Below are 13033 nucleotides of genomic sequence, written 5' to 3'. Positions count from 1 at the left end.
AGTCAGAGGAAGATGAAGGGATTGATAAAATAAATGACTGATAATATTCCCTCTGCCGTTTACCTTACTGTGTCTTGATGGGGAGACAGTGGGCTTTGCTGGCTGCAGGGGCACGTGACTTGAGGGCATCAACACCATGAAAGGATTTGGCCATTTGCAGCTCAGCATGCACCCAGCTGTTCCCCTCCCTTTGTGGCAGGGCATAGCTGAGTAGATAAGTAACATTCATGCTGTTTCTGATCTAAATCCTGTTTTCCACCTGTCCTTGTGTCTCTTTCTCTCTCTCTCTCTCCCCCCATCTTTGTGGTGTTGTTTTGCACATTGCCCTCCATGCAGGTGGAAAAGCCTAGCGTAAAGCCTCCCAAACCAAAAAAGACCACAACAAGCCATAAACCCCTGAAAAAGGCCAAAGACAAGCAGATTGCATCTGGCCGGGCTGCCAAGAAAAAGAGCGCCGAGACCTCCAACACAGCAAAGCCAGAGGACAAGGAGAAAAGTAAAGAGATGAACAATAAACTGGCTGAGGCAAAAGAGTAAATGTCACTGCACTTTCCTTTCTTTCTCGTTTTTCCCCCCTTTCTTTCTTCTTTTCTTCCTTTTTTTTTCTTTCTCCTTTGATTAAATAAAGGCCACAAAATTAATTAGAGGCTTCTAATCTGCTTTTTGTTCTGATTCTATTAGAAGCTTTTCTGTTTTATTTCCAAGGAGGATTAGGGAATCCTTGTTTCTGAGGTCAGATTGTTCTGCTTTGCCTGCACAACACGGCTCTGCACAGAGTAAGGGATGTGGGAATGCACAGGGCAGGTCATAGGAGATGAAGGTGATGGATCAACCATGATTGTGTCCAACAGCCTGTCCCTTCCCTTGGGCTTGGTCTTTAAACACTTCGATGGCATGGAGTGCGCACTGAGCTGTGGAGGGGCTGTGCTCTCATCCCATGAGGCCCTTTTGGGGTTGGCCGTTGTTTGGTCATCTCCCACTGGTGTCAGCAGGTGAAAGGTTTTTGAGGCAGAGAGGATCAGAGGTTCATTCATGGTGCTGTGGATCTGATGTAAATCCACTGGAATCAGTGGTGTGGCCAAGAGCAACTTCCCCTGTTGACACTGGTGGGACTTTTGCTCCAAGAAGCACTGGGAAAGGAGATCCCGTGCAATTTAAGGGCCAAATCCTCCCCCAGGGTAGCTGGGGGTTAGATCTAATTGCATCAAGGCAGCTTCACCCATCAACACCACTTGAAGTCCTTGATTAAAAAAAAAAAAAAAAAAAAAAAAAGAGTGGGGGAAGACGCAGAGAGCAGTGAAGACTTCCCAAGCATGTGGCAGGTCAGACTAGGTTATCAGCAGGCTGTTCTTCACTATTGTTTCCCTGAGGTTACAGATCTTTTTAGTTATTCCTGGTTTGTTTTGGATCTTGGTCTGCTTTCTTCACTTCTGGGGTGCCAGTAGACAGAGCTAGATTTTGTAAAGGGGTTTAGTTTGCAGACTTGACCTTCCAAGGGGTAGAAAGAAGTGAGTCACCAAGGTTGGCTAGAGCTGTCAGCCCCCGTTGTTTTGACTCTGCCAGCTGTTGGAGTTCATGTTGGCTCATAAGCATTCTAAGAGGGCCATAAACCAGTTGCTGGGATCCCTAGACTCCCTCCAGGCAAGATCTCAGGGTTTCAATCCTATGTACTGTGCTCTTACTCTCAGAAATCCCCAAGCCCAGCAAGACCAGTTTGAAAGCTGTAAACACAGTGGGACCATTTGTGAGCAAGTATGAACTGGCCCAACAGACTGGCATTGCATACCCCAGAATCTGAGTCACTAAGTCAGTGGGAGCTGGGAGAGGTATGGTCCCGATCCGAATTTATGTGCCTGATTTCTGGATTGGGTCCTAAATACATAAGGATTAATCTTGATACCACCAAACTGAACTGTTAAAACTCTTCTGTAGCAGAGCAGCTGCAAGTCAAGATGCAGGGTTCTCCTTTATTTTTGCAGTTCACTCTTTCTATCCTAACATGCAGTCAGGCTTGAAACTTTCAGAGAACAGACAGTTGGGAAGAACGAAGAGAGAGCTGGGAAGCATGGTGGTGTAAGAGGAGAGCATCAGAACTGTGTTGCTGTAGAGGTGTTCGAATGAGGGAAGTCTTGCTGCTAGGGTATTTTAGAGATGTGAAACTATCTAACGGAAAAAGGGATGGTGGGCTGGGAGGATGAGGAGTCCTGTTTTGGGGGTCTCACCCCAGTAGAATTGGGTCTTTTGGAAACATAAATGAGTGGTGGGCTACAAGGCTGAGAGAAAGTTTCCAAAGAGGAGGAAAGCTCTGTGGTATACATATAGTGACATTTGCTGGCCTTAGTAATGAATAAATGCCAAGTTCAGTGTATTGTGTGATGTGTCCTGTTTGCCTAACAGCCTAAACCTTTGAGTATAAGTAAGTGTAGTGTTCTGAAATCAGTGGTGTATTTCCAAGCTTAGCTGTGTTAGAACTGTGTGCTATGAGCTAGTCAGGTTGTGTATGTGGAAAATACATATTAATATATAGAAATATATATATTTAAACCTCCGATGTTTAGGAGGAAACCAGGGAAATCCTCCAGGAAGTAAAACTGTGGAAATCTTTGCAAATGTAGTGCATTTTTTGATGTGCATGCTCCATGGAGACGCTGACCTGTCCATATTGACCATTGCTTTCCTGAGCACTCAGAAGCCCCTGCAGCACTGCTCAAGTGCAGAGCTCAGCTCTGTCTCCAGAGCAGCTTGCATTGAGCTGGCAGAGCGGAGTGCTGCTTGTGGCTCTTCCCACCCCGTCGCACAAGGGACAACTGGCCAGAGAAGCCTGAGGTTCCAAGACCTGATGTGATTCCTTGGCATTTAGGTGCTTCATGCATCTTCACACTCCTCAGTGATGTCCTTTCCTATCGCTGGATATAGTAACAGCCATGAAGGTAACATGTCACAGCAGGCAGAACATGTCAGGAAGGCATGCAGACAGTTACCAGTAACCCCAATCTCACTGTACCTAAGGAAAGACCATGCCCTTTCTCCCTATTATTTTTGGCCCTAAGTTCCACATTGAAAGAGACACTACACTTGCCACCATTTCACCTTGAATTCAATGGGAATTTAGCCCTCGACTTCAAGGGTAACCAAATTTTGCCCTAGGAACATCACTGAGGTGCTCAGACCACCTAATCCAAGCATCTCCATGACTCTGGATGAACCACTTATCACCCAGGGCTTCAGGATTGCTTCTTCTCAATGAAGAGCATCCATCACAGTGTTTGAATGAACCATGCTCAGTGAGTGATCAAGATATGGCCTTATTCTTCCTTAATACATGAAGTTTTTGGTGGCATCTAATTCCAAATCTAGGTATGAAGTGCTAGCCCGTAGTCTTAAGTTCCCTCTCTAGTGAAGGAACTTTCCAAGGGCCATTGATCTACCGATTTTGGACACCTCTCTTTGGGTAGGATGAATGATCCTTGGAAGGTTTCGATTTTTGCAGAAAGAGCCTGGGAGACTGGCAGGGCCTAGGGACCTCCCTCTCAGACAGGAGCAAAGTAGGGATATCAGTCCTATCCTGGGCTCCCTGTGCACCATTTTCTCAGCCTACACCCAAGCACACAGTTTAGCATCACACTGAATGCCATGAACTGCAGCAGGTCAGGCCTCAGGGTGAAATCCTGCATTGCTCCACCTTCCACAGACTTTATGCTCATCTGACCCACTCAGGTTTATCAGAAAGGAGACCAAATCTCTGCCCTTTCATGTTCACTTTGGATTCTGAGTTTGTCAATCCCACTGGGAAAGAGTGCTCTGCTGTTCTGTGCTTCCAGTTACCACAATGCAGATGCTGTTTCACTGCTAATTTGTAATGTTTGTTTTGCTTTCCTTGTAAAAAGAAAAAAAAATGTTTTGCTTTTTACCCTGTGAAAATTCCTATGCTGTCTATTGCTTGCTTTCTCACTTTCACTGTATTGTACTGTTACTCCTTTCTGCAAAATGGTGCTAATTGCTGACTGAGCTCCTGTTTTCTGACTGCTTTGCACACCGATCACATGCTTCTTCATTTGCAACGCGTCCAGTGTGAAAACATGGCTGCCATGAATTCCACAAACTCTTGCCTCTTGGAGGCAGATAGGAAGTGTCTAATTAATATTTTGTGGCCTGGGTTTGGTTGCATATCACAGATTGTCTCTTGTAATGTGTTAAGCACACCTCCTTGTGGTGCTTTTTCATTCTTGCTGTTCTAATGAGCATCACACACACACACACACACACACACACACGTTAATGTATAGCCAATTGATTGTGACGTGCTTGTGATCTTTGCTTGCTCAAAGGGTTTCTTTTCCAATGATAAATAAATGCTAAAGACGAATACCACCTCCTTGATCTTATTTTCTCGATAAGAAGCACAGTTAAGTGAAACACCTTTCCAACCATAATCAGATTTGTGTTGCTTAGAGCTGCCACTTCCATGCCTGCCGTAGGGACAACTGAGCTGTCACAGTCTGACTCCCTTTAGATGGCTGCTAACCTCAGACTAGCCTGATGGGAAAGCTAAGCATTTGCAAATGTGAAGATGGACAGTGAAGTCATGTGGACGGAGCAGGTAGTTTGCTTTTCTTTTCTATGTGTACAGTGTCTTGAGCAGAGGGTCCCTGGTGAGTGCCCTGCATGCAGGCTGCTGCTGCACCTTGCTCGTGTCCACGTTGCGCTGGATCAGGGAGCAGAAACTGAGCCCCATCAAGAGTTGGAGGGAGGGGAGGTGATGTGTATGAAGTCACTTAATTACAGACCCTTTTCCAACTGCCTATAGCTTTTGCTCTGGCCCAAACCACCTGAAAGGCCCGTGAGAGGGGTTGAGGGGCTATAAATCCTCATTGAAAGAGGTGGCAGATTCTTGGGTTGAGCACTTTTAGTGTGCTGCAAGCCTGGCCACCATTGAACAGGCGCTTGGCAGTGTCCGTGGAAATGCAAAGCGCTCATTTTATATTAATGAAAGCATTGTCTATCTGGAGAAGGTGATGGTTGAGAAGAAAGCAGAGCTAGAGGCACAATTTTATTTTAAATGGTGAACCCTGATCTTAGCTTCACCTCTTTTTTCTTTTAATTAGCCTGTAAGATCCTACCTGCAATTTTTATTTTTAATCATGTTTTCTCTTTTAATGGATATTCCAATAACATCCCCACCAACCTGGAGAGATTTGTCTGTACTGGGGTTTTATTTTGAAATCTCTCCTCCAACACAGCTCTGCTGACTTCCGTGGAGCACCAGCTCTTTCCTGCCTTACAGTTTCTGGGTGCTACTTCTCATCCTTGCCTGGTCTACAGATCACTTCTTGAAGTATTCTATCTGTGACTACGTGCTAATAACATTGCTGCTTTCTGATATCCTGCTGTATCACCCTGCCTTCCCTCTCCCTTCCCCACCAGCTTCATCCATTCATCAATCACACATAACTATATGACCTTTAAAGTGTTTTAGCTGAGCTGTAGGTCCAGGGATTTTTCATTTCACCCTTCCACAGTTGGTATTGGAGAAAATGTTCATTGTTAAAAGACTGGTCATTGATGGGGGCTTACCTATGACAATCCATGTTGGCCAACAAAATGTTTTGCCCATGACACAAGGATACAGGGTCTTTTCCGTGCTGCAGCATGGATGGGTCATCCATCTGGTGCCACCCAGCTACCCACACTCAGTGCTGGAAAACATGCCTTTGCTGCCTGTTGCTCTCTGAACTCGCTCAGCATTGCAAAGCCTAAACACCCAAAGGGGCAGGGTGCATTTTTAAGTGACAGTAGGACCTACTGGCCTGATGACAGGCATGGGGACCTGGACTATTTGGTCTTTAACCATCACTGTCTGAACCCCCTGCTACTGACTCACTCCTTCATCTTTGCCAAGTCATTACTGACTGGCACTGCCCACCTCTTACCAAGGGCTGTTTTGAGAATGATGTCTGTGCAAAGCACTGGAGGTGGGTTGCTGAAAATTAAATGCTTTGTCTTACAAGAGCATTTAGTGCGGAGGCACTAGCTGGAGTAAAAATAGTCCAAATTGTCAATGTTGGTGTCTGGGTGAGGGGACAAGGAAGTGGGAGAGAATATTGGCATGTTGAATTTAAAGAGTCAAGTCTGCTTCTCAAGTTCTTGATAACAGAGCATCTGAGTGCAGCTTTGCAGAGATGCTGCTTTAACAACTGCACAGTGTGAGCAGCCCCATGAGGAGTGGCCTGTGTGTTTCCGATTTTAATCAGTCACTTTCAAATACATGGCGTGCTGAGGGCTCCAGCACACCTCCCCGGGAGCCTTATGCGTGGGTGGATGAAGAGGTTCCTGCCTGATGCTCTCCATCCCGTTCCCTGCATCAGATGGAAGCTTAAGTGGCTTGGACACAGGACTGAGATTTACTAATTATGCCACTCTGAATCTCTGAGCTTCCTTTGAAAACCTCAGTTACCATTATTACATCCCTGACTGGTAAAGCCAGGTCAAAGGATGAGTACAGATATTTCATCAGCTGACATGTCAGCCCTTATACAAATGCAGCCTCTTATGTCACAATATCCTTTGGGTTTGGGATTTATATAGAGATGTGCCAGTGCAGGAGAGAAAGGGACTTCCTAAGAAGACGTATCTGCCTTAGCTGGTACCTCCCAGCATCCAAGGAATAACCACCATCCCCAACAGCAACGTCAAATAAAGAAGAGGAGCTGCCTAGTATGAACATGATGACATGGCCATGTTCAGCACTAAGAACAGTATCTTTTGCACAGCTCGAAAATACTGTGATGGTTCAGACATGGGCTTCAGCTCTCCCAGGTTCCAGCTGTCACGGTAAGTTTGATCCAGTTGGGGATTTGGCATCCCACTTCCATTTGTCCATATTCACATGAGCTTTCTGGGTTGGGAGCAATTCCAGTAATGCCACTGGGTCTTCTTACAGGCTCAGAGATCTGTGATGAGGGATAACACAGCTCTGAGTACTTCAGGACTGGTGGGTTATCATGAACTATGGATTGTTTGTAAACAGTCTTAATTTCTGTTGCAGAGTGCCTTGGAAACAGCTGCCTAATCAGGACTGTCATGTGGCGGGGATGTGAACCCAAGGATAAAAGAGAAGCCTGCTAATGGATTGAAGGCGTCTTTATGCTTTCTAAAGCGCCAGCTTTCCCTGCAGGAAGTCTGCTCCATGGAAACCAATGGCAAGGACCATGTGCCAGAAAAATGATGGATGAAGAGTAGTGACAGATCTTAGCAATACATGAGAGCACTGAGGAATCATAACTGTTCGTTCAATGTTGGCAGTTCAATGGTGTGGAAGATGGAAAGGGGGAAATATTTCTGAACCCCTTCTTGTTGTCACCTGCCCACCTCCCACCCCAACCAGCCTGAGACATGCAGCAACCTCAGGCCCCTGAGCAAAGTTGGGTCTTCCCGTATCTTCTTGTGGAGCCAGAGACCTGTGTGCCCTGCCTGACTCTGAGGGAGATCTGGAGAGCTGGGTCACAGCAAAGGGTGAGGAGCACCTTGCATGGCATGTAATGGAGGGGATCTCACCACATGATGGCTGTGACAAATAGGTCTGTCTCCTGCAATTAAACAGCACCCAGGAGCACTTGATGGTGCCGGTACCCGATGGTCAAGATAGGGAAATCCTGAGAGTACTCCCTGGTCATTGGACTGACCTGCTCCTTGGCCTGATTCAGGATTTAGTACCCAACTGAGGACCACTTCAGCAGTGGCCACCTTGCTTGAAGCCAAGAGATTTAACAGCAGGGACACAAGCCAGCAAGGCACCTTTACTGAAATAGTATTTTGGAGTCACAGGACAGTGGATGTCCTTGCTTGCCACCATTGCCACTGCTCCCTCCCCTCTCCCCAAATGTCATTGCTGATCGGACTTCTCTGTCACTGTTGGCTCCTTCGCATGCCCTTCCATGTTCTTACCACCCCACCAGACCCCATCTGCCCACAGTGCTGCTATTCCTTCTTGCCTTCAAAATCATTTTCCCTCCATCATCCCTGCCAGCTTTTCTTTGTCTGTCCCACAGCTGCTTCTCCAACCCTTCGTTTTTTCCCACTTCTCCCCCTCCAGCACCTTTACCTTCCATGTCATCCTAAATAATCAGCTCTGCCAGGAACCTTCTCCTTCCCATCTTCCTCAAGTTACTGTCTCATGTCCTGTCTCTCGGACTGTAAGCCTTTTTCTTTGTCTTTACTATGTGATAACGCTCACTGCTTAGAATAAATAATACTTCACCTACCAATTGCCCTTTCTCCTTTCTTGGTGTGGCTTCAGTAGATGTGTCTGCAAGTGTACTGTGTGTCTGTCCTCATGGCCAACTGAGCAGTCAGTCTTGCTGTCCTAGCTCTATCCATGATCTTTTGGGATGACTCTGCTAGTGTTTTTGTTCCCCCGTACCTTCATTCTTTCTTCTTTACAGCCACAGAGACAAGTTTAGTTGTCTGTATAGGAGCCCAGCATATTCAGAGCTGCATGACCTTCTGTCCTTTGCAATTCTGGTGCGTCTGGTAAAGAGGTTGGCTTTTCTCCAGCTTCATGCAGAGATGTCCTGGGCTGACAGGTGGCTGAACAAATGCAGCCACTGAGGAGAATGAAGGAGAGATCTTGTAGCCCAGAGCAGAAGCAGCCGATGGTAAAGGAACTGTGTTTCCTGGTGCAATACAGAAAACAGTGTGCAGAAGCGTGTCAGTGGAAATCCAAGCAGATGCACCTCTCAGGGGAAGAAGCAGAAGCTGGCTTAGCAGCAGGACATGTTTCAGAGATGGATGCCCAGGAGGCTTCTTGTAGTCCAGAAGGTGCCCTGAACATCTGCTTCCTTCATCCCAGGCTAGGACTAAATCTGCCCATACTCAGGTCCCTGCAACCTGAGTACAGCAGGGACCCAATTGTGACTAAGTCCCAGGTGGCTCCTTGCTGCCTCCTTGTCCTAATTTAGTGCCTGAAAGTGCTAGTTTGGATTGTGCTGGCTGGAGCTATCAGTGCACATGGAGATGATGCTTCTTCCCAGGTGCTCCATACACACAAGGAAAGCTGCAGGAGCATCTCAGTTCCTCTACCCTCACAGTGACCCCCACTGCCAGTGGTGTTACACCACCTTGCCAGAAGCAAAGGAGACTTCTTACCATGCTGAGTGAGCAGCAGAGCTCACGGTACGGCCATCAGTCTGATGTCATGGGCCATCTGCGGAACTTAGGTCTGTAGTCCTAACTCAAGGCCAAACTGAAGCTGGTTGGTGGACATGGGTGGGAGAAGGATCAAGCAGTGCTTAGTCCCCTTGGCTTACTTCAGTGCCTGTTCCTGTCCTTAGGTGTGCAAGAGCAGAAAGAAGAGATGAAGTGTGTGGAGAGCTCCTATCCTCAGTGAGGAATCTGGAGATTTCATCTAGGACAAGCGAGACCTGCCACTCTGTTCTGCTTGGCATCTGCAGGCTCTAAGGATTCCAGTGTAGATGCTGGAAAGAGGCAGTGGGAAAGAGGATCCCTTAGTGTAGGTAATGCCCTCATCCTTTCCTGTGTGCCACCTCACCTGCTCCCACCTGCCATGCTTTCACAGTGCTTCTGCCTCCTCCTCCAAACTCTAGACTCCCAGGAGTGCAAAAGCTCTGGAACAACCTAAACCAGCAGCCAAACATCTCAGCTGCACAGTTTTAGGAACTGAATAGTATTCAGGACAAGATTCCTGCATGGCACTGAGGTCCATAGCTGACGTTGAAGTCTTCTAACATCTACACTTCTGCTAGCAGAGCTTTGGAAGAGCGTGTATATCTGCTGCTTTGTCGGTGGGCATTTGTTTAAACTCTGAAGTGCTGAGCTCCTTGTTGCTTACCTCATACCTACCTCAGGTCAGGTTTCACAACCAGACACTTTCTTCCCCTGCAGCCCTTGCTAGCCCCGGACTGGCGCACATTTCTAGGGGCCACCCAACCTATGCAAGGGATAGCAACACCTCTGCTTGCTTAGGTACAGACACAGGCTGAAATGCTTCATTTCTCTGCTTTATCTTACAGCATTAGCCCCACTATTTGATGCTGTTGCCTTTTCCAAGGAATGTAACTTACCAAGTACAACATTAAGGCCATTTTTCAGGGCAAAGACAACTTGGTTTTTTGTTACTGTTATCTCAGACAGCACACTTCAGTGCACAAAGGGCAGTAAAGCATTCAGAAGGGAGAAGTGACTCGCTATATCCTGCAACCTAATTGTTAATTGCATTTGCCCAGGAATTGATGAGTCTGTATCTTCTGAGGAACATGAACCTGCCAGTGTCCTCCTGGGTGAGGGCTGTAACCAGAAGGTCAGGTCCTCCACAGAGGAGAGCCGTCACCTCACCTAAATTCTCTGGGAAAGAAAGGACAGATTTCTTGTGATTCTTTTTTAAAAAATGGCCCTTCAGCACCGAACTTAACAGCTCTGTGTGCCTGGGACTATTTTGCTGTTTCTGAGCCATCAGTAGAGAATTCCTGCTGCTTCTAGCTTCTCTTGAAGGCAACTTTTAACTTTCCATGTGCCTGGAGTTGGATCTGTCAATATGGTCTCATAACAGCTCCCCAGTAGTTAAACTGCTTTGAACAAAGATAAATGTGCAGAAGCAGATAAACATGTTGAGGTCTTTTTGATATGAGACCACCAAAGCATTAAGACCTGAATCACAGAAGGACAGGGATGAGCTGCAAGCAGGTCCTCCACATTTGTGAAGAATGGGATAACGTTGCTGGAGCCTGTCACTGTCAGAGGCAAATTTAGACCTCAGGTCACAAGACCCCAGCTCCCTGTTGTTATACCAGGACCAGCAAAGAGGAGACTGTGCTACATGTGCTTATGGTGGTCATCCACTGGTTATTTCCAGACACCATGTGCTGCCTCTGGGATACAAGCCCCTGTTGAATGTCATACTCTTTCTGCATCTCCCTCTCTCAGATGTAATCTGAGTAATGATCTGTCACTTCCAATTAATATCTTCTGCATTTTTTCACCTTGATACATCACATAATTAACCCAACAGTTTGCCACTGGCAGCCCTTGTGAGGGCAAAGATCTCCAAACTCTTTCCTCCTCACTTGGCTATGGCGAAGATAATTTGTAAATGTTGCTGGTTGTGTGTTGGGACTTGCTACGTTTCAGGATTAGGCTTTCCTTTCAACCCTCCAGTTTGCACCCTCCCAGCTCGCTCCTCCCAAGGCTGGTAGCCAGGGCCAGACCTTGCTGTGCAGCCCTGCAGAGAGCAGCCAGGGCCATTCTCCTTCTGGTGGGAGGCTGTGCAATGTGTTGTCCCTGGATACCAGTTCCTGGGGAAAATAATGTAATTACCTCCCCCTCACACTCCTTCCAGTTTAAAACAGGTTTGGAATGAGCTTTACTGGGACAGACAATCACACAATTGCCTGTATGCAATGCAAAGAGGAAGCCAGGGAGTGGGGATGGGACACAGATGCTTTCTCCTCCAGGAGGCTCGGTCATAGCCAGTCTGCAATACATGGCTGAAGGATGCACACACTCATAAGGAAAGAGCTGAAAGATTAAAATGAAGTATCCACCCATGCACTGCCTGCACCAGCTTTTTTGGTTGCCTTGACAGAGAGGTACCACATCAAGACTCAAGAATTCAAGGGTTAATTCTTCTGATGACTCTAGCAGGAGCTAAAGGAAGTGTTGTTGCAGGGTGATTTCAAACAGTTTATGTTGCTCCAGCAAGAGATGACTTTTGGCTTTCGAGCTCTATTCTGAAATGCAGGGCAGCAGCAAGGGCAGGGTTGGACACCAAGGAAGAGGTGTGATTAGTCTGGTGTTGATCCACCTACAACTTGGATCATCACATACATGTTGGCACAGGAAGACCTGAGCTCACACCCTCTGCCTCCTCCCTTACTAGATCAAATGTGAAGACATGCTTAGAGGGGTGGCTTGGCAGAGGAGTAGCTGCTAGTAGCCTTCAACCTGCTCAGCCTGCACATGTAAGCTACCTTGGGCATGCTCTCCACTTGCAAGGATGTGCAGGCATCTCCAGCCTTCTCCAGAGACCAGGCAACAGGTCCTGTCCTAGCAGGTGTCTGTACATGAGCAGCATGGACCTGATCTGTCCTCACAGCAGGGCATCTTTTCAAAGAGGACCTGCCTTGCATTTTCCTCTGATCCCTTGATTTACGGTGCTGGGCTCACCTCATTCCCATAGGAACTGGTAGGTTGGAAGGACTTGGCAGTTTTCCTGCACTGAGGATACCAACCTCTGCCAACAGCTTCTGGCAGCAAATGTCTCTTCACTGTAAGCACAAAGGTCAGGACAAGGGTGAGTATTTCAGCGAGACCAGTCCTGCCAGGCCTCTCCACGTGGTCCTGCCCCGTGAGCCTCTCATACAGGGATGGTTACATTTGTGTCTGCGTTGGGCTGGTTTCATGGAGCAAGGTAACTAGCACCTGTCCTGGCCGTGGTGTCAGCCTCTCCTTCCCTCCTTTAACTTGCAGGCTGGAACCATTCTCTACACAAAGCCAACATGAGGCTGGGGAACGAACAGGGATCTCCACACTCCCCTAATGCAACCACTGTGCAAAGCTGTCCATTTTAAAGCTGAGCAGGTTTCTCCCACCTCTCCATCTGCTTTCTGCAGCCTCACAGATAGATCCCTCCCCATCCATCACACATCTCTCCTCATCCCTGGAGATCCTCCTGCTCTTTCTCTTAACAAAGATTGATTCCCTCATCCCCTACAGATTTTCCCTTCCCATCTCTCCCTCTGCACTTCAAAAAGACCTGACCTTCCCTCCAGCACCTGTCCAGAGCTTCTCCTGGCAGCATCTACCCTAACTCCCAGGTTCTGTTCTCTTATGCTCCCACCCAAGACTACCCCAGGTACAGAGCTGGCCCCAGAGCTGATCCAACGCCTTGGTGCCATCATCACCTCCTGCTGTCTCCCGGGGCATTGAAGAGGAGGGGTGCTCTCAAACTGGGGTTACTGTATGTTAGCTGGGTTTGCTGGTTGCTGTCAGTTGTTTTAACAGGCACCTGGTGCTTCCTGAG

The 13033-nt window shown here is 47.4% G+C and overlaps 1 protein-coding gene across 2 annotated transcripts in view; it reads left to right on the top strand.

Moving 5' to 3' along the window:
• Positions 1–13033, top strand: part of MAP6 (microtubule associated protein 6) — a 45505-nt gene that overhangs the window by 31715 nt on the left and 757 nt on the right. Inside the window, exons 3-4 of one of the 2 annotated variants that reach the window (XR_008731075.1) lie at positions 337–6831; positions 7046–12690. Coding sequence is in view for 1 of the 2 variants with exons in the window: in XM_055703093.1 (XP_055559068.1) it covers positions 337–533 (197 nt within the window). In the remaining variant the exon portion in view is untranslated. Of the gene's footprint in view, positions 1–336; positions 6832–7045; positions 12691–13033 lie in introns of those variants that run through there. The other variant, XM_055703093.1, reaches the window with a different exon arrangement.

Source organism: Falco cherrug, chromosome 2 (genome assembly GCF_023634085.1).
Source record: "Falco cherrug isolate bFalChe1 chromosome 2, bFalChe1.pri, whole genome shotgun sequence".
NCBI lineage: Eukaryota > Metazoa > Chordata > Aves > Falconiformes > Falconidae > Falco > Falco cherrug.
Note: the sequence above shows the minus strand (reverse complement) of the source record. Positions and strands in the feature narration are given on the sequence as shown.